Source organism: Panthera pardus, unplaced genomic scaffold (assembly GCF_024362965.1).
Source record: "Panthera pardus isolate Hobbes unplaced genomic scaffold, ASM2436296v1 HiC_scaffold_22, whole genome shotgun sequence".
Taxonomy (NCBI): Eukaryota; Metazoa; Chordata; class Mammalia; order Carnivora; family Felidae; genus Panthera; species Panthera pardus.
Genome location: NW_026526788.1, coordinates 56,108,204 through 56,129,728, shown reverse-complemented (window position 1 = coordinate 56,129,728; position 21,525 = coordinate 56,108,204). Strand labels below are relative to the sequence as shown.

Below are 21,525 nucleotides of genomic sequence, written 5' to 3'. Positions count from 1 at the left end.
CAAAGTGGGGCATCAGAGCGCCCCATCAGGACTCCTGGAGACGGCAGCAAGGAGACCCTGCATTCAGCCTGGGGGAGATACAGATAAGAGCCTGCAGAGGAACTGACTCTGGAAGCTTGCCCTAATCTCAGTGCTGAGGAAGGACCATCACAGCCTGGGTGCCTGTGGCATCCCAAATAGCCATCCAGTTCAAAAGGAATGGGGTTGTGGGACGGGGCAGCAAAATGGAACCTAGATGAGGAACCTAACCGGGATTTCGTGTGGGTGTTCCACACCTTCCTGCTGGCTCTGCCAGGTGCCCTCCTCTGGGTTCTGGCCACCTCCCCAACATACCTCTCCCTTGCCTTACAGGGGCCAGAGAGCCTCAGGCCCTCCTCACTTCTTTTCAGCTGTCCCCTCACCCTGGTCCCTGGTGTTCCTCTCCCCCAAGACTGGCTATGAAGTGGAGTGCAGCCACCCCGGTGCTCCTTCCGCTCCTTGCTACTCTTGGCCGTGTTGAGGTACAGAGAGCACAGACATAGAGAGTCCCATCCCCTCCTAAGCCTCCATTCACTCATCTGTAAAAGAGGACCCACCCCCTTTTAAGTGTTTTACTAAGATCTCTACAGGAAGCAGCCAAGGGAGTGACAAAGTTAACCAATGTGAGAAATTTACAAAGATTCCAGAAAGTACAAAAAAATTCTTGGCAGTCCCTGACTATTTACATGGGCATTTAGAAAGGATTAGAATTATATTATCATTAATTTTAAAGAGCAAGTTGTAGAAGAGTCTAATGTATATATGTATACATGTGTGTGTGCACACATATTCATAGAAGTTTCATTAGTTATAAAAATTAAAGAAGGGAAATTAATAGTTAGCAATGGTTTATCTCTAGGGTTTGAGATTAGGATGATTAAATGGCTTCTCTTTTTACTTTGTATCCTTCTGTATAGTTTAATTTTTTTAATGGGTATATATTGGTACTTTATTTTACAAGTAACTACTGTAACAAATAAAACAATAAAAATGTAAATCAATGGTGCTAACCAGACCTTTCTCTCTCACACCCCTGCTCTTCCCTTTTATCCCTGAAAATGTAGGTTTATTAGCTTTCCTTTTTCACCACTGACCACCCCACACCCCCATCCTTAGAAAAACAGGAAAAGTAATAGACATAAAAGAGCAAATCCCTCGGGTTCCCCAGACTCAAATGGGCTCAATTATGTCCCTGAAGAGCAGTGTCTTATTTCAAAGTGCCCTCCCCCCCATAAGCAGGAAATGTCAGGTTAGACCATGCCTGAACACCTGGTCTCCAAGAGTGAAAACCAAACTCCATCTAAACTTCAGAGATGCCAGAGGACAAGGACTTACCAGCTGCCAAGGATAGTGAGAGAACATCTACCTCCCAGTCCTACCGCTGTCAGCTGTGTGACCATGGATAAGGCCCTTCTTCTGAGGCTCTATTTCCCCATTAACTGGGGGTGACAATGCCAACCATTAAGATTGTTGACTAGATCAAACAAGGTCATGCAAGGAGAAGCATATTTTTTTTTCTTTTTTTACAGTTTATTTATTTTTGAGAGAGAGACAGGGCATGAGCAGGGGAGGAGCCTAGAGAGCAAGACACAGAATCTGAAGCAGGCTCCAGGCTCTGAGCTGTCGGCACAGAGCCCAACGCGTGGCTCGAACCCATGAACCGTATGACCTGAGCCAAAGTCGGATGCTCAGCTCAACCCTGGAAATCCAAACGATGAAGGGTGTGTGAACACACCCAGCGTCAGATCCCTGCCTGGAGCTGTTCTAAGTGAGTTTTGCAATCTGCCAGTATTATACTATGTTCTGGCTGCAGACTTCAGGTTCAGGGCACAGGAAGGAGCAGCTGGTAAGGAAGCCTGCTAACTCCTCTTTCCTGCCCTTTCCAAAACATCTCTTCACCGAGGCGTGGCTGGAACCCAGAGGAAAGCAGGTAGGGTGTGTCCAGGAGGCAATGCCAGAGCACCGGAGCCTGAGCCCCGAGAGACCCCGCTCAGCTCTGTGACATGAGGCAAGCTGCCACTCCACCCTGGGGTTCATCCCCCTTTCTACAAAATACCGGAGTCGGGTAAGAACAGGACTCTGTGGCTCCATAACCACAGTCATTCTGTGCCTGCCAGTTGGGCAGTGGAGCTTCCGACAACAGAGGGACCATTGAGAGCCAGGATAGGAGCCTCTGGAATTCCCACCAGCTTTTGTCAGGGGCAGACACAGGCAGTTTTCTTCCCTTTGGTCCCTGTGTCCTGCCCTAAGTGCGCTGAAAAGCCATGAACTCATGTTTCTTTTCCTCCCAGAAGGAAATCGGAAGCTGGGGAGGCAGACAAAAGGACAGTGCGGCATAATGAGAAGATGGAGGGAGGCCGGGAGCACCCAGTACACGGAGTTACTGCAGGAGGCCAGGAGGGAAGACATGTACACCAAGATCAGACAAACCAAACTTTATTCAGAAAAGCAAATTAGTCATCACAACTAAACTATTAAATGAGGCACATCGGTCCCCTCTCGCCACCGGCCCTCACCCCACCCACTCCCACCCTCTCTATTGGCCTTTGTAGAACACTAGAAAATTCCTTTCCTGGGTCCGCAAGCGGTCCTAGACTTTTGGACTGGTAGGAGCCCACAGTGGTCTCGGGCTGGACTGAATCCTGGAGTCTAATGAGGGAGGCCAATGAGACTGTCTCCAGTATTCAAAAATTCTGGGCCAGGTCAGGTAGCCCTTTCCACGGTACAGGGTCTCAAGGGGAAGGAGGGGGTGGGGGTGGGGGAGGGGGCCGTTTTACAGGTCCTTCTCACATCTCGAGAGGCAGCTGGAGGCCAAGCAGGAAGGCACATCTAGAAGAGCCAGTGAGCTCTGGAATGTTTCAGGCACATCTGGATGGATAAGGTAGCATGAAGGAAGGCCAAGGAGATGTCTACTCCTGAGTAAGGTCGCCTGGCCACAGACAGAGCACCGTGAGCAGGGGGACTAAGAAGAGATCCTCGGGGGGCTGGTTCTGAGCTGAATACTCAGCTTAAATGGTGATCTGAAAAAAAGAGAAAAAGAAAAAAGCTGGAGCCAAAACCCACTGTTTAGAGGACAGAGGTGCACGGCTCAGTTCCAGGTGTCTGGAATCTCGTGCCCAAGTAAGTCAGCACAAGGAGAATCAGGATTTCTCTTGTGTTACAGTAAAACGAATCTTCACTCATCTCGGATCTCCCGCTGGATAGTGTTGGAGGAAAGCTGCCGGGCAGAGGTCGTCGTTGGCTCTCCCCACTCCGCAGCCCTCTGCTGGCCCAGGCCAGAAAGGCGTCCCCTGCCCAGGGAAGCAAGCCCGGGGGGAGAGGTCGCATGACCGCATGACCGGCTATGGGAACCTCCACGGCCTCAGCAACGTGGAAACCTGCAACAGAAGAACCGAAGTCACTGGGCGTCCCACGCACCTCCAAGTACCCCGGCAAAGCCCAGCCCCAGGCTCTGGCTGGCACCAGTGGTGAGAGCTGAAGGAACCGGTGCCCCTCCCGGAGTAAGGCAGCAGGACTCCAGCCTAAATGAGACAGCGAAGGGCTCGGTGTTCCAGGGTTTCCCGAAGGGCAGAAGATAACAGTAACAACAACGACCACAAAAATAACCACAATTTTCACGGGGACAGAGTTTCAGTTTTGCAAGATGAAAACCGTTCTGAAGATGGATGGTGGGTGACAGCTGCACAACAATGTGAAAATGCTTAATGCCACCCAATTGTACCCTTTAAAATGGTTGAATGGTCAATTTTAGGCTAGGTATATTTATACTTCACCCCAACTTTTTTTTAAAGTAACCACATTAACAGCATCTAACATGTATTGACTCCCTGCTGTGCACAGTCCAGCCCGGTCCTGAAGAGACCAAACTGCCAGAGTCCAGATCCGAGCTCCCCAGTCAGAGCCCCGAGACTCTGGGCAAGATACTTAACCTCTCTGTGCCTCACCTCCCTCCTAGGCAACATGGGAGCACCAGAACTCACCTCAGTATGGTTGTTCAGAGAACGAAACACATGGCACGTGCCTCAGGCAGTGCCAGGCACAAAGGAGCCCTGGATAGATGCTGTGACCCTCCACACAAATGCAACAGCAAAGCCTCACACCTCTCTGCCTAGGCTTTAAAAACACACTCACGCAAACACACTCTGGCCTTCCCTATTCTAGTTTCTAATCCAGACGTGGCTGAACTTTTTCAAAGAGCAGATCTTTGAAGGATTTAGCATAAAGGCTGAATTAGCACAACTCTTGGGACACTGTGGTCACCTGTCCAACTTGCTCCGAATAAAAACCTCTTAACTTTCAGAAAAGGGAGCTCTGTGCGTTTCATTCCGAGGCCTATCACCCCTCCAGAAAAATCAAGAAGCACCTTACCTTACGGAGGCTGGGCCAGCTGTTCACCCCAGCTTCGGAGTTTTCTTCTCTTTGGTGACTGTGCCCCACTCCTGCCAGTTGGTCACAGTCAATGCCAGCATCTCTTACAGGTAATGTTCCAATTGACTTGGAAACCACCTGGATGACTTTGGCTTCATTTTGCAAACAACGTAGAGGAATGTTCAGATCCACCAGTTCCCAGGTCTCTCAGGGGCCTGGCAGGGACAGCCATCTTCTCCCTCACTGGGTCAGGCCCTCCCTCAGCGACAGAAATTCCCTGGTAAATAAAAGGAGCACCCCAGATCTTCAATCATACTGTAGCCAGTGGGTTGTATCCCTTAGGAATGAATGACAGCCAGGCCCGCACAGGGATGCTTGGAAGCCTTAGGTGGCAAAAACTAATTGGTCCAGGTCCATTGGCAGTTAACACTGTAAACTAAATTACTTGGGCTTCTTTTACAGCCGGACTTCTCAGAACCTTTGATATGCTAACGAGCCTCGTGAATCTCCAAGAGGAGATAGCACCTTTGAGAAACCCATTTGGCAGTGAAGCCCCCTTTTAGAGGGTAGCTCCTGAGCCAGGGCTCCCGGGAACACCCACTGCTCTAATGTAAACTGCTGGACTGGGAGTCTGGAAACAGGGTTCTAATGGGAGTCCGCACACGGGGTTCCAATCTTATTCTGGCTTTCCCAAGAGCAAGGGGTGAGGCTCACCCTGACATTCCTTACGGTCCTGTGGGATCCCTAAGGCAAAAAGAAACTGGGGGGGGGGGGGGGGGGGTGGCGGAGTAGAAGCCCGTGAGAGGAAGGCTGGTAAGGTGAGGCCTGGGAAAGTCGTGTGCATTTGGGCCTGGCCTCCAAGAACCGCGAGGACAAAGGCTGAACAGGCAGAGGGAGAGAAGACTCCAAAGGTGCAAAGGTGCAGCCCGCGGGCCTTTCCAATCCATCCTCACCTCTGCAGACAGGCCCCACCCCAACGTCACAGCACAGACTGCGCTGGATGCTCACACAATCCCAAACTAAAACGAAAACTCTTCGCTCATCCCAGGACCCGTGGAGGCCTGTCCCCAGCTCCGCCCGCGGCTGCGAGCCTGCCCTTCACGGCACTCGAGGCTGGAAGAGGGGCCAGGGAACGGGGGTGCTCTTCCGACCGCGGGGTGGGGAAGGAGGGGGCAGTGGCGCAGCCAAACGCTCGTTCCAATTGGGAGCCTCCCCCGGATCTACGCGGCGCCTGTACACGTCTCGCTCTCGGCAGGGAAGGGAACGAGGAACCGCGAGGTTTCGCTTCGGGCGGCCAGGCTGAGCGTGGGGGCCACCTCCTCGGACGTGGCCTTGCCCGGGTCCCTGGAAACGAACGGCGTGGGCGGCGGCGCTGCCGTCGGGCGGGAACTGAGGGCCAGGGCGCCTGGGCGCGGGCGGCGGCGGGAGCGCGGGGCAACGGGTGGGTGCCGGGGCGCACGGGCGCGGGGCGGCGGCGGCAGGAAGGACGGGGGCGTCGGTGTCGGGAGGGTCCCCGCCCCGCGGCGCGGCGGCTCACGCCACCTCCTGCTCCCCCTGGTAGCGGCGGCAGCAGCCGTAGAGCGCCGAGAGCAGGTAGAGGCCGAGGCAGAGGCCGCCGCAGACGGCGGCCGCCAGGAAGGCGTGGTAGGCGCAGGCCATCTGGTAATCCTTGAGGTTGCAGTAGCTGTGGCTCTGCGTCTGGGAGATCATGATGCCCGTCGCGGCGCCGTAGAGCGCGGCCGCCAGCAGGTCGTGCGCCACGTTGACCACGAGCCAGCGCGAGCCCAGCACGGGCACCAGCTCGTGCTTGCCCAGCAGCGTGAGGAAGTAGAGGCCCAGGGTCAGCAGCCAGAAGAGCACCGACACGAAGAGCGCGAAGTGCACGGGGCCCTGGTACCGGCTCGTGGCGATGGTGATCCAGAAGGCGGCGCCGGCCAGCAGCTGGAGCAGCCGCAGCACGCCCAGCGGGCCGCGCAGGAAGGCCCGCTGCAGGCGCACCGCCCCGCGGACCGCGCGCGCCTGGGGCGGCGGCTGGCGCGGGGGCGGCGGGAGCATGGCCCCCGGGCGCGGTGGCGGCGGCGGCGGCGCCCCGAGCAGCGGAATGGCGGCGCCCGGCTCGCGGGGGCGGCCCGGCCGACGTGCCCGCGGCGGCCTCCGCGCGTCCTTCCGAGACCTCCCGGCGCTTCCTCTCCCCTTCTCCCCACCCTTCCTCCCCTCTCTCCTCCCCACAGCCCTCCTCGCTTTCTGTCTCCCTCTCTCCACCCCTCCTACCCGCCCTTCCCTTTCTCCTCCCCGTCTCCACCCCCGCTCGCTCCTCCAGGCTTCCAGCCACCTCTTTTTGGGCCTCGCTCACCACCCCGGCCCCCCTTTTCTGCCGGCGCCAGACTCCCAGCTCGGATTCCTTCCTCCCCGGGGCGCGGCGGAGGGCACTCGCACCCCCCAGCCGACCGCGGGCCTTCCGCTCTGGCAACCCCGGCCAAGTTTGGCACATCTGGGGCCGCCCTGCCCGCCCGGCTTCCCCTGCTCCGGTCCAGCTTCGGAGGGGAAAGCTGTCTTCTGGAGCGTTCTCTCAGCCTCTCGCTGGGCCCCTTTCTTTCTACTTTCTCTTGCCCTAGAGCCCACCCGAGCCCCCTGGTCTTTTCCTGGCGCTGGAAGAGAGCAGTGCTGGTGTTGAGCTGACATCCGTTCTCACGTGGACGTCTGGAATATGCTACCAGGGTCCACCTCGGACTTCTCCTGGGCTCTCAGACATCAGAGAAAGGGACCGGCACCCGCCAGAGGCCCCACTGCCCCTCCCACACACCACAAAACCAAGTCCTGTCGGTCCATCCGACTTTTTCCAAACCTCCTTGCCATCCAGGGTTGCCCAGATTAAAAATGTGCTACCCAACATGGCCTGGACACGGACCCTGGGGTAAGATACAGCAAGGCCCGTGTGCTTAACTGCTAGGCAAAACGGCCGGTGGTGGAAGCTGATGATGCTTCACACCGTCCTTTACCTGTACGCCCATTTAAGCGTCAAGACAGCCTCAGAGATACACACGATTATTTTCCTGGTTTTACCGAGGAGGAGAAATGAGGGCTAGAGGGGCTAAGACAAGAAGCTGGTAATCGCAGCTGGTCTCTCTTCTCTCTCCATCCCATCCAACCTTTGTGCACTGTGTGACATCTTTCTAAAGCATAGTCCCGTTGTTGCCCTGCTTCCTCCACTGACCACGGGATAGAGTTCTATCTCTTCTGGGGGGGCAGATTTCACAAAACGGCTCCAACTGACTTTCACTTTCCTTGTTTTCCACTTTCTTCCCTTACCCACGCTCCCACCCAGGATGCCAACCCCACCAAACCTCTTAAGTTCACCCGAATAAGCTCAGAATGCCCTTCATCCCCAGGCCCGCACTTGGCTGGCAAACTGCTACTTATCCTTCGACGCCGCCCGGTTTAGATGCTCCTCCCTTTGGTCCAGCCTCCCACACTGTTGATTCCCGGCTCGTCAGGCCCTCACTTGGTGCATCCATTAGTTCTCCAGTACTTCGAGTCTGGTACGTTGCAACTGTTGGCTGTCACCTCTATCTGCCTTTGCCTGGCATGTAGGAGGCTCAGTAAATGTCAGCAGAGTGGATGACTGAGTGGTAGCGATGAGGGAGTGTGGGGCAAGCTGAGGGCAAAGTACAGGCTAACAGCAGCCCCCACCCCCCCGCCAGGTGGGATGTGCGTGGTATTCCTCGGACACTCCTGGCTGCCCAAGAACAGGGGAAAGGAAAGAGAGCAAATGGCTGACGGACAGAGGTCACGGTCACGCAGGACAGGAGTCTCCTTCAGTTTACGGAAAACTTAGTAAACTGCAAGAAAAAGCTAATCTTATCCGTAGCCTAATCTCCAGACCTGTAGAGTCCGTTTCCTGGAGCCCTAATATCACCCTCATCAAGATGTAAGGGGGTTGAAGTGATTCCCACTTAAGTAATGTGGGAAACAAAGGCAAATGAAAAATTCCCTTACTGTCGACAGCCCATTGGTAAGTCCTTGAAACAGACAGAGTGACCCTCCTGTAGGAGCTCAGCTGCCTTGATGGTGACACTTTGCTAGAGGCAAAAGGCAATCTTGGCCTAACATTACCCCAACCTCCAGGATCCTGTAAGTCTTCTTTAACATATAAAAATTCCTTTGGAAACTTCCTTTATCTCAACTCTGCCAAAGTATGTGCTGGCAATCATAGTATTATGATTATGACCCCCTGATATACGTCTGAAGGCTGTCATGACTGAGGTTTTATTAAACAGTAATAAATGGTGTTTCCCTAACAACAGCTAGCCCCTCAAGGTCCTGGAAATCCTGCTTCCAAAATTCCTTAGAGATTTACGCTGTCCCTGGCCCCCTCCCAACCTGAGAGTGTGTAATCAGTTACCCATCACAACCCCAGTGCAGCTCTTCCTGCCCACAAGTCCTGTCCCTGTGCTTTAATGAAATCACCTTTTTGCACCAAAGATGTCTTCAAGAATTCTTTCTTGGGGCGCCTGGGTGGCTGGGTTGGCTAAGCATCCGACTGGGGCTCAGGTCGTGATATCAGGGTTTGTGAGTTTGGGCTCCATGTTGGGCTCTGTGCTGACAGCTCAGAGCCTGGATCCTGCTTCAGATTCTGTGTCTCTTTCTCTCTGCCCCTCCCTTGCTCATTCTCTCTGTCTCTCTCTGTCTCTCTCTCTCTCTCAAAAATAATAAACATTAAAAAAATTTTTAAACAAAATAACTATTTCTTGGCCATAGGCTACAGACCCCCATCATCACCCCCAAAACCCATCATTTGGTACCCTTAACAGGGGGCTTCGAGTCTTTTCATCTGGACTCTGAACCAGTGCAAACCTGGTGAGTACTTTCTCTTTTCTTCCTTTATTCTCATTTCAGGGGCTTTTTGAGAAGTATGGCCTTATTGGGACACTTCTATGTGGATTGCTCAGGCTGCAATCCGGTCCCCCGTGGCAACTCTACAGGGAGGAGAAAGCCTGCCATCTGGCTGGAAGTTAGTACTCCGGCCAGAATGGTAATAAGACCCAGAAACTTGATGCCCTCTCTTTATTCCTGTCCTCATATAAAGTTGTCTGTCTTGGGCATGGGACCGCCACCTAAGTGATTAGCGTGGCTGCTGATCTTAAGACTCCCGTGTGAGGTTTCCTCCTCATTGGTCTAACGTGATCCCCTCCACATCTCTTCAGTTGTGGGAACCGCAAAGAAACTGAGAGGGCCCTCTTACCTTGGGGACAACGCACACTTTAGTCCCCCAGCTGACCCTACCTCCAGAACTAGTCCCTCATCTCCTGGTCATGGGACGTGTCCACTGGACCCCTGGCTTGGTGAGCTGGTCTGTCTCCCAGCAGACTGTCACTCTTGGTGGGAGAAAGTTTATGTGGCTTCTCAGGGGCTAATGCCCCTCCCTGCCAACACAGCCCCGCCTCCAGGGACTTGAGAAAGCTCCGAATGCACATCTTAAGTGAATAAAAGGGGAAGTAAACATCGTATCTGTGTGAGATGACATAGTATAGAGGCTTAGGTGCAAACCCTGGAGGCAGACTGCCTGGCTATGCATCACTGCTCCACCACTCCCTCGTGCTGGGCCAGGGGTGGGGGGATGGGGGGGTACTTAACTGCTTTGTGCCTCAGTTTCCTCATCTGTGAAATCCTTTCAGCCATGGACGCCAAACGCCTGTTAGACACTGGGCACCATTTTAGGGTCTAGGGATACATAATATATATGCAATCATTGTTAATTGAATGCCTGCTGTACTGTAGGCACAGTTTTTTTTAATTTTATTTTAACATTTATTTATTTTTGAGAGAGACAGACAGAGTGCAAGCAGGGGAGGGGCAGTGAGAGAGGGAGACACAGAATCTGAAGCAGGCTCCAGGCTCCGAGCTCTCAGCACAGAGCCCGACGCGGGGCTGGAATCACGAATCACGAGATGGTGGCCTGAGCCAAAGTCGGACACTTAACCGACTGAACCACCAAGGAACCCCTCTAGGCACTTTTTTTTTTTTTTTTAAGTAAGCTCTATGCCCAGTGTGGGGCTTGAGCTCACTGACCCCAAGATCAAGAGTCACATGTGATACCAACTGAGCCAGCCAGGTGCTCCTATATACTCTGATTTGCTGGTGGGGAACCCAGGATTCAGAGGGTTAAGGGAGGCGAACATGTTCAAGGAGCTGACGGAGCAGCCCAGGCGTGGCTGGCTCCAGGTCCATATTCAAAGTGCTTATATATACTTTCCCGTATTTTATTCTCAGCTGTTATTACAGGGATCCAGAAAAGTTATGTAACTTGCTCAGAGAAACAGAACTAGCGAGTATCAATGTGAAGACTCAAAACTAGGTCTTCTGGTGCCAATTCTGGGGCTTTCCTCTCAGCATCCCTCAGCAGCTCCTGGAGGGACATTCTCAATGTTCTCAGGGTACCAGTCTTGAGAAGGGCTGGAGCGAGGACGGGCAGCTGGCGGCCGAATCTGGGTGCAGGGCTGATGACGAAGTTGTGCCGCACAAACTATCTCTGTGAGCAGGGGACCTAACCAAATAAACATTTAGAGTGAGAGAAAAGAGTCCTTCCTCTTCTAAAAAAGGCATCTGGAGATTTAAGGGTGGAGCGCCACCTGGTGGGCACAAACCTTCAGCCTCACAGCTAAGTCCAGCTCCTTACAAGGAAGCCAGTGGTGGCTTTGGGAAGATATTTTTAGCCTCTGGAATCCTGAAGACATTCCAAGGGGCAGTCCGGGAGACTCTGCAAAAGCGTAAGCACGCCAGATCGTGATTCCTCCAAAACAAATATGGTCTAAGCACCTGCTGGATGCAAACGATCTGGGTGTGGAGTGTAGGAATAAGGAGCACCCGCTCATGCCCTCACAGTGTTTGCACTCTTCTGGTAGTGGAGGGACAGCTGTGGACAGAAAAGAGGGAGGAAGATGCAAGGAAATACAAAAGGGAGAAGGCTGGGGAAAGCTTTCAGAATGAAGTGCCTTTAGAGGGTGGATAAAATTTTGACAAGCAGAGATGGGGGCTAGGCATTGTTGGGCAAGGCAGTCTACCACGGGTCCTGAGCGGCAAAGGATGCAAAGCCACGGCCGCCTATTCGTTTGCCAACCATTTCTCAGTGTTGTGTTCTGCAGCCGGCAACTTTGAGGGAGGAGGGAACATCTCCTCCAAGACAGCAGGCTTGCTTATTGCTTACGATAAAAGTAGCGGCAGTAGGAGGGGACAGCGGTGGGTTTCCCAAGCTCAGCGCTCCGCAGCTGTGACACAAAGCTCTCGCATGTGTAACATCCCTGTGAAACTAGGGAACAAGGGAAAGAGACATACTGATGATGCTCACCCTGCTTCCTGTGCCAGGAGTGGCAAATTCTTTGTGTCCGACTCAGGAAGCCACGCCTTCTGCCAGCATTGATGAAACAACAGCAGGCTAGCTTATTGGCTGACAGGTGCTGTAGGCAGAGGGCACGGTGTGAGCAAAAGCAGGGACTAGGCTGTTCGGGGAACAGGAAGTACTGAGGCTGAATACTCAAAGCCCCAAAGCAAAGGACTTTCAGTATGCCCAGAACAAGAAGGAATGCGTGGCCACCCGGAGATCCCATGACCAGCTCTTAATGTTCAGTCAGTTCTGTCTTCAGTCTCTGGGCTACGGGGAATGTACCGCATATATAGACTCAACTCACCTTGGTTTAATACCTGTTGAGCTGGCACTTGACACAAATTAACTAACAGCAGAGGCAAAACTCATAGTGAGGAAGTATATGGGTGCTGGGACCTGCAGAATCTTGCCTTGAATCTTATCGTTAAATTACTAAATAAACATTTCCTGAACACCTACCACATCTATACCTGGCATTAGGCTACAGTCGTATACCTGGGTTGGAAGAGGCCTTAAAGATCATTTACTCCAGGCTTCTCATTTTATGGAGGGGTAACTAAGGCCTGGGGAAGGTAAGTGACCTGGCCCAGGTCACACAGCTGATTGATGACATGAATGCCAGATTTAGAACTTAGGTCTTCTGACTCACAATCCACTGTTTACTTGGGGCAGGGGTCCTGTATGCCAGCCCAGGACGTGAGCTCTCATCTGTCGGTCAAGTGGCTCATACCTCCAGGCCTGTTCCCGAGGGAACTCCCACCAGGCTGTAGGAACAGGGGCCTCTGGAATGGTGGATGGGGCCCCCTCTGGGTGGAGTTGGGTAGGAATCTGGGTGGCTCTTGTATTTGTTATCCCAGCCCCCACAGAGTACCTGGCCTTTGCTGGAGCTGCGAGGCAGCCTGGATTCTGGGCACCTTTGGGCAGATGGAAGCAAGGGGCCCCGGGGGCGTGGAAGTGATAAGGGCATTGGACTCTGGCAAAGCTCAGCCCTCATGCTCCAGGAGAAGCTGGCCAGGACCAGACTAGGAGCCACAAGAACCCTCTGCGGCTTATCTTTGCGTGAAGCCGCCCAGAACGTTGGCTGGCAAGGCTGGGTCCCTAAGACTAAGTAACCGTGAGCGACCAAGATAGATGTCCCTGAGACTTCGCCATGAATCCGCCACCCATGAGGTGCCGAAGATCACCTCCTACTGGGACCCATCATGGGGATGTGCAGACCTCAGCAGACCGCATTCCTGAGGAAAGGAAGGGCCTCACCTATGAGGATAGACACCTGGAGCCAGGATGGATTGAATCAATCACCACCAGCCTGCCAGTCAGCCTTGGATAAAAGTGGCAGTGGCTCAATAGTAAGAACCAACATTTGAAAAGTGCCTTCCATGTGCCAGGCACCATGCCAGGTGCTGTCCACACTTGTCTCGCTCACTTCTCACAATAGCTCTGTGACGGAGGGTCATTAAAACCACTTCCACTTTTAAAATGAGGAAACCGAGGCACAGGGAGCTTATGTGACTTATCTAATGGCACACATCCAATGGAGAATGGAATTCAAATATGCGATCCCCAAGTCCAGGTGTTTTTTTTTTTTTAATTTTTGAAAAATGTCTATTTATTTTTGAGAAAGAGAGGGAGTTGGGGGAGGGGCAGAGAGAAAGAGGGAGACACAGAATCTGAGGCAGCTCCAGGCTCTGAGCTGTCAGCATAGAGCCTGATGTGGATCTCGAACCCACAAACCGTGAGATCATAACCTGAGCTGAAGTCAGAGGTTTAACCGGCTGAGCCACCCAGGCGCCCCACTAAATCTGGGCTTTTAATCAGTGCGTATATCTCGGACTTCAGCCTTGGTCTTGGAGGACACATCAGAGGACTGCCCCTGAATGGCGACAAAGAGACCGATCCCTGTTGTAGAATGGTCAGCAGGCAGGGGGCCAGGCAGGAGGCCGCGAGAGTGGGTGTGGCTGTCACAGGTCCCAAGATCTGCACCTGGGGAGCCTGTGTATGCTGTTTCCATACCTTAGCTTACCATGTAAGGGTCTCCAGGAAGGGGTGATTTGTCCCCTTAACTCTCTACCTCACCCACAGCTGGAGCTTTAAAGCCAGAGGAATGAGGCCCAAAGGCTGAGTTAGAGCCCAGGGTTGCCATCAGATGACGCTTTGTGCTGAGTGTTTCACCTGCGTCTCCTCCTTGGCCCTGGCAACAGCCATGGGGGATAGGTAATTCATTATTTCCACTTGACAGTTGAGGAAAATGAGAGGCAGGAAGATTAAGGTAGGAACTAAATTTAGATTTTTAGACCACTGGAAACACTTACATCTGTCTGAGATTCCCTGAACCTACTTTAACCATGAACTTGCCCCTTAGGTCCAGTCTCATAAGACCCTTTATAAGACATTATTCACTGAAACCACAGAGCAAAAGCAAATGTGGTCTCTCCTCCACTACCCCTTGGTCTCCAACTCCCATTACCACTGGGGCTTCTTACGGATGGGGAGCATCATGGAGATTTTCTCCAACTCTGGTTTTCGCTCTACTGCCAAGAAAGCCTACCCCCCATAACCTAGACAGGCAGAGTGGGACACGGCTGCCATGGCTGAAAGAGATCAAACCCACTAGAAGCCACTAGAGACCAAGGGGATCTTGTCCTGACCCACCAGGAAGATGCCAAAATAGCTAATGTCATGGCATTCAGGAATCAAGAGAAGAGCGAGAGTCTTCAGTGGCATCGAAATGCTTTAGGAGGCCTGCCTATCTCTCCCATGGCAGTCTTCTGCCTGTACCCACAGCCCCTGTCGGAGTGGTGGCTCTAGATATAGATGGTATATTTCTGCTATGAAGCTCTGCCTCTACTTCCCCACCTCCACGTCTGACCCAAGCTGGACCTATCAGATTCCTTCTTTTGGAATTTGGCCAAATGGTCATTTCTAAATGGAGCTAGTGCTGCAGTAACCAAAATCAGCGCATGAGGTAAATTTAGGGGGAACAGAAATTCTGAGTTGGCAGAGGAAGCTGATCTGCAGAGAAAAGGGCAGTGTATTAGGGTTGTCTACAGAAACAGGATGGATGGATGGATATAGATATACATACACATACAGATTTATTATAAGAAATTGGTTGGTGTAGTTATGGAGGCTGATAAGTTCCAAGATCTGCAGTTGGCAATGTGGAGACTCAGGAGAGCCATGGTGTAGTTTAGTCTAAAGGCTGCAGGCTCAAGATATAGGAAGAGTCAGTGTTTCAGTTAGAGTCCAAAGGTGGGAAAAACAAGCAAACAATGTCTCAGCTCAGACAGGCAGGAGAAAGTCTTTCTTTTTTTTTTTTTTTTTTAAGTTTTTAAGTTTATTTTGAGAGAGAGATAGAGAGCACAAGCTGAGGAAGGGCAGAGAGAGGGAGAGACAGAATCCCAAGCAGGTTCTGTGCCATCAGCGTTGAGCCCAACACGGGGATCAAACTCACAAACTGTGAGATCATGACCTGAGCCGAGCCTGAGAGTCAGACACTTAACCAACTGTGCCACCCAGGCACCCCGTTCTTTTGTTTTTTTAAGTGTTACGTTTATTTAAGTAATTTCTACAGCCAACATGGGGCTCGAACTCACAATCCTGAGATCAAGAGTTGCACAGTCTTCCGACTGAGCCAGCCAAATGCCCCAGGAGAAAGTCGTCCTTACTTGTGAGAGGGTCAGCCTTTTTATTCTATTCAGGCCTTCAACTGATTGGACAAGGCCCACCCACGTTAGAGAGGGCAATCTGCTTTACTCAGTCTACCAATTCAGATGTTAATCTCATCCAAAAACATCATCCAAAAACACCCTCACAGACACACCCAGAATAATGTTTGACCAGATATCTGGGTACCCTGTGGCCCAGTCAAATTGACACATAGAATTAACCAGTACAGCGAGGTGCCTGGGTGGTTCTGTAGGTTAAGCCTCATGAGCTGATAGCACAGAGCCTTCTTTAGATTCTCTGTCTCCCTCTCTCTTTGTCACTGCCCAGCTGGCACACACTCTCTCTCAAAGATAAATAATAAATAAATAAACATTAAAAAAAAAGTAACCATCACAGGCAGCTCTGCAGAGACGAAAGATGATGAGGAAGAACAGCTGCCTATGACTTACTCCAGGTTGTTCAGTGAGACTTCATTTCTGTGCGCTTACTGTTGCTTTACAGTAACCTCCTTCCCCACTTCTTTACCTGAGATAACAAACAGATTTCTGTTTCTTATGATGGCACCTTAATGAAGCAAGGAGGGTTCGGATCCTAACTGTTCGGGTCTGACTCCTAGTTCTACTCTGCGGAGGTTTAAAAACAAAATGGCTCCAAATTCTTTGATTCCTCTTCCATCAAGAGGTTGGGTCTATGCTTCTTCCCCTGAATCTGGGTAAGCTTGTGACTCGGTTATAACTAAGAGGATGGCAGAAACCACACTGTATGACTTTTAAGTTCTGTTCAAAAGGCAAAGCCTCTCCTGCCTGATTCACGAGAACTCATATTTGTAGCCCTGAGCCGCCATGGAAGAAGCCCATGTTCTAGGTCACATTGACAAGCCACTGAAGCACTCCAGTCAGAAGTTCTGGCCTTCAAGTTCCCCCAGCCTGGGCACCAGACATGAGAATGAGCTTTCAAATGATTCCAACCCCCGGCTGTCAAGGCAACGTCAGCATTCAAGACTTCCAGCAGATGTCCTGACATTGTAGAGTAGAGACAAGCCGCTTCCTCCGTGCACTCTCTGAATTCCTGTGTATCATTCGTGCTTTTTATTTTCTGTGTGTTATGATGTTTTGACATCTCGGGACCTTCCAGAGCCAGGGAGGGACTCTCCCTCCCAGATTTTGCTAATTCCTAAAGATAGCAGATCATGTGATGCTGAGCATGCCTCTGACATGCAAACCAACCAATCCTGAGCCCATACTCCAAACCACCTCCTCTATCTTGGTTCTTACACTCCAGGAGGCAACATTCCTCTACCCTAATCATCCCAGGGGAAGGTATCAGACAATTGGAGACAGTCCCTAAGCCCCGTGCCTGCTGGAATTATTCAAACTATCCTAAACCTGCCTAGCCTGCTTACTTTGCTGCAACCATTTCTTCCCATAAAAACTACAGTAAGAGTTCATGTCCATGCTTTTCTCTTGCTCCTTCTGCCTCCTGAATGACCCTGGTGCTTCGCCATGTGGCCCCACATGGCATGGCCTGTCCCTTCCTCTGGGGAACTGTGAGTAACACACTGTCTTTTCACTGGCAGCCATCTCCTGATCTGTTGGCCTCACTATTCCTAAACAAAACCAAAATCCCGAGTACATTTTTTTTTTAAGTTTACTTATTTATTTTGAGAGAGAAGGTGAGAGCAGGTAAGGGGCAGAGAGAGGGGAAGAGAGAGAGAATCCCAAGCAGGCTCCACACTGTCAACACAGAGCCTGACGTGGGGCTCCAGTTCATGAACCGCAAGATCACGACCTGAGCCAAAATCAAGAGTCAACCGAGAGTTGACGAAGAGTTAACCGACTGAGCCACCCAGGAGCCCCGAGCTTGAGTACATTTCAAAACATCCTGACCCACAGAATCCATGAGCATAATAAAATAGTCATTTTATACCCCTCAGTGTTGGGGTGATTTGTTAAGCAGTAGAGGTACCTGGAGGGCACGTTGACATCCTGCAAATCTCTCAACCTCAGCTTCTTCACGGGTTTAATGAGATTAACAGTGTGATTTCACTGGGCTGTTGTGTGGATTCCATGAGATGTAAAGAGCTTAGCGCTCACATGTGTTAGTTTTATTTTCGATATTGTTTTCTGAACGAACTTGGACACCCAGCTCACTGGTTCCCAGTGCATCACTAGATTGTAAGACAGAAGCCTGCTGTCACTTGAGGGTTTTTTCGGTTTTTTTTTTTCCACTTGAGGTTCTTTATCCTCGCCAACCTACCAGTCTCGCCATTGTCCACTGGATCAGCCGAAGTCCAATCATGAGACGGAAACCACACGTCATTTGAATAGGGAAACCTCAATACAAGGAATTATTTACTATAATGGAGTGCTGAGGCATTGGCTCACAAGAAGTTAAAGATAACTCTAAAGAACACAGGAAAAAATGATATAAGGAAGAGCCCCTACCCCTAGAGCTGAGATGGACCCTTAAGAAGAGGTTTCTTCCCCCTCCCTCCCACCGAGGCCAAGATTCAGATCTGCTTAGAAAGGACGTAGTAGCTGTGGCTCAGTGGCTGGCAAAGAAGTCTCACTGAGGTGCCGCACTTGTAGAACTTGCCAGAAATTAGCAATGTGGGGTGCTGGGAGCAATCATTCACAGGGAGCGACCTCAAAAGTTATCGCAAAGCCACTCAGGTGGCTCAGGGAAGCTACTAGCCACTGTGTGTTGCAGGCACTGAACGAGGCGCGCACATTGAGGGAGCCCACACGGCAGGACCTGGTGCCTGAAAAATCACGTGCACTCCAGGAGCCGGCCCTGGAGAAGCCTCGAAGGCTGCAGGAGCTCAGGGACAGGACACACCAGAACCAAGGAGAGAAACTCTTCCTCCTACGGTGTCTTGCCAGCTCCCTCTACTGACAAAGCTGAGCATTGTGCCAGCTGGAAAAAGAAATATTTGCAGGCCTTTGCTCCGTTATCCCAGAGATAACTGGCACAGTCTACCTCTTTGGAGACGCATCTTCTGTACGCAAACTTTTACACACATTCGGACTTCCATACTACAATGAAACCACTCCTTATTTCCACCGAATGAGATACAGCTCTCTTTCTTGGAAGTTCTCACATCCCCTCTCCAAAATAGGGAGATACACAGTCCCAACAGTCTGTATTCAATACTTCTGAGTTTGCCAGAGTCCCTCAGAATGTACTGTGAACTAAAGACTAAACTGGTAACGTTAACTTCCGATGACTTACAAAACTTACAAATGAAATGAAAATGTGAAGAGAGAGAAGAAGAAACAGGTTACTATGTACCAAACCACCACGTATATACAACAGAAAGAAAACATGCAAAACTACCGCAATCCTTATTTTTATGATTGGCCACAGGGCTGTTGTAAGAACCATTAAGGATTTTCTGGCTGCCTCATTGCTTCTACACTTATTGGTTGGCATTCTACTATAAGGGAGGCCTATTTCGTCTCCTCCGTGTACTCATTTATTCATTTATATATTGCTATGGACTTAGGTATTACTTCACTCATTGGGTTATAATCTGTTACTGTCGTGCTTTGTTTTGATGCTCTGCATTTGCTGATGGGAGCCCTCATCAACTGACTCCTAGTCCTTTTGATGTCTCCATCATTCTTTGAGTACTTCCTTACTTTCCAGCACAAGATGTTCTAGAATCATCTTGAAATTTCTCAACCCCAGTGGTTGATTCATTTCTCCAAGGAACCGTGGTTCCTTTTGTGGAGCATGGTACTGGGAACTCAGTATGTGGGCTGTAAATGTGCTTATTCCTACTGCGGCATCATTGCTTCTAGGCCCTCTCGGCAGACCCAGCTGGGGAATGTGTGTGTTTGTGTGTGTTCGTGTGTGTACATACACATGTACACATGTGCACATACACATTTAAACATATGCATACATTTACGACTCACTTATTTCTATACCTACTTATCTGTTAAAAACCGTGAGTTCAGGGGCGCCTGGGTGGCTCAGTCGGTTAAGTGTCTGACTTCGGCTCAGGTCATGTACTCAGGTTTGTGAGTTTGAGCCCTGCATCGGGCTGTGTGCTGACAGCTCAGAGCCTGGAGCCTGCTTCAGATTCTGTGTCTTCCTCTCTGCCTCTCTCTGCTCTCTCGCTCTCTCTCTCAAAAATAAATATTTAAAAAATACAAACAAAAAACTGTGAGTCCATACTTGCTATGGACTGAATTGTGCCCCCCCCCCCCCAAAATTCACATGTTGAAGCTCCAGCCTCCGATATAAGTGTGTTTGGAGTAAGGAAGTAATTTAGGTTAAATGAGGAGTGGAGCCCTGATCTGATAGGATTAGTGCCCTTATAAGAAGAGACACCAGAGAGCTCTCTCTCCTCACCATATGAGAACACGGTGAGCAGGCTGTTGTCTGCAACCCGGGAAGAGAGCTCTGATCAGAAACTTAATGGCCTGGCACCTTGACTTGCCATCCACACAACTGTGAGAAAGCAAATTTCTGTTGTTAAACGCCCCCTAGCCTGTGGTATGTTGTTATGGCAATCCGAGCAGACTAATATAAAACTGACCTTTAATTATAATCTACATTGGTTAGATTAGGTGTGGGTTTTTCGTTCGCTGTGTTTTGTTTTTTACTGCTTCTATATTGTACTATTTGCCTGTAGGACTTTGCTGGTTTTGGTTAAGTTCAGAGAAGAGGGCTGTAGTAAGTTGCCTTGTATAATGTCCTAAGAAGAAGGGTGCTTTTTAAAAAAGTTTAGAAGTACCAGGATCATTTATCAAGAAAAACAGAGTCGGGGTGCCCGGGTGGCCCAGGGGGTTGAGTGTCTGACTCTTGATTTCGGCTCAGGTCGTATCTCAGGGTCGTGGGATCGAGCCCCCGTCAGGCTCTGCACTGGGCTAAGCATGGCATTCTTGGCATTCTTTCTCTCTCCCCCTCCCTCTGCCCCTCTTTCCCGTTCACACTCTCCACCCCCCTCTACAATTGAAAAAAAAAAATCTTAAAAAAAGGGGAAAGGAAAAACGGAGCTGACTCAAGAGTCACACTACTGCTTGTCAGCTGAGGGTGAACGTTCTCTCTGCTCTCCCCAGAACAGGACAGAGAGCAACAAACCCACTGGAGCAAATCTCAACCCCAGTGGGGAAGCATTGGTAAGAGTTGCTTGAACAACTCCTGCAGGACAGAGAGGGAAGGAGTCAAATGCTGGTTTAGTGTCTGTAGCAAGGTTTATATTGAGTGCTGTGACACCTCACTTCATCGTCACAGCAACACAGAGAGATGGGTATGATTATTCCCACTCTATAGATGAGAAAATAGAAAAGTGGAGAGGTTAGGTATTTGCTTAAGGCTGAACAGCTGGAGCCCCTTTCCTAGACTCTACTCCCCTAGAAACTAGCACCTTGCTGAGCCATACTGGCGCCCGGAGCAAAAGGAAACATATGCACTCCTATATGCACGTACCGAAATATCCTTCCACGTTTTGAGTCAAATGGAAAAAGCTGATGAAAGCCCTACCATCAAAAAACAGGACCACACATAAAGCCTTGTGTTGCCCAATCTGTTCACACGCTATTTTCAACCCTCCTAAAGCTAATTGGCAGGGAACATAATAGTGACCTGCATGGAACTGTGGGCTGATTGGAAATGACTATTCCTGTTGCAAAATGACGCCAGGTCATAAAACAAACAACGGTCTGTCTTTATTTTAAGTGCTGATGTTTTGTTCACCGTGGATGTTTTACATTTTGCTTTTTAAAAATACTACATTAAAATATTTATCTGGATTATTTAGTGCCCCCTTAAATATTGCACCCAAGGAGTATTCCTCACTCACCTCACCTTAATCTGATACCTCGTAAAACCGAGTCTTGGCCTGAATTACACCAGGACTCTACTCCTCAGAGCTGACCTTCTCTTCTAAACAGGGCTCTGTTGGGGTGTGGATCCCAGACCCTGCACTCTGGCATGATGTTAGTGCCCTATCTTCTCATCAGAAACACTGAATCATAAAGCTGTAACAACAGAAATGGTTCCATTGTGTGGTAAGCATACGGTCACATGCCTGCAAAAGTGTTTGGAGAGACCAGATATTCTCCACCCAGCCTTAGTCA

The 21,525-nt window shown here is 50.6% G+C and overlaps 1 protein-coding gene and 1 long non-coding RNA gene across 4 annotated transcripts; both read right to left on the bottom strand.

Annotated features, from left to right (window-relative positions):
* Positions 1-2,438: 2,438 nt before the first annotated feature.
* Positions 2,439-6,619, bottom strand: MARVELD1 (MARVEL domain containing 1). Of its 3 annotated transcripts, XM_053909804.1 has the most exons (3): positions 4,387-6,619; positions 3,180-3,395; positions 2,439-3,038 (listed from the first exon to the last, which is right to left on the bottom strand). In XM_053909804.1, exon 1 carries the CDS (start codon positions 6,439-6,441, stop codon positions 5,920-5,922), a length of 522 nt encoding a protein of 173 aa, XP_053765779.1. In that variant the 5' UTR covers positions 6,442-6,619; the 3' UTR covers positions 2,439-3,038; positions 3,180-3,395; positions 4,387-5,919. The 3 variants fall into 3 exon arrangements, with proteins under 3 accessions (XP_053765779.1, XP_019314584.1, XP_053765780.1); XM_019459039.2 differs by having other exon boundaries at positions 2,439-3,395; XM_053909805.1 differs by lacking the exon at positions 3,180-3,395.
* Positions 6,620-10,517: 3,898 nt separating this feature from the next.
* LOC109272731 (uncharacterized) lies at positions 10,518-12,370 on the bottom strand. Its single transcript, XR_002082579.2, has 3 exons — positions 12,072-12,370; positions 11,031-11,692; positions 10,518-10,930 (listed from the first exon to the last, which is right to left on the bottom strand). It is a non-coding gene; the product is annotated as an uncharacterized LOC109272731 (long non-coding RNA).
* Between the last annotated feature and the right edge of the window lie 9,155 nt (positions 12,371-21,525).

Coding starts and splice junctions, on each gene's coding strand:
- MARVELD1 (XM_019459039.2), bottom strand. CDS start 6,441: ATGCTCCCGCCGCCCCCGCGCCAGCCGCCGCCCCAGGCGCGCGCGGTC.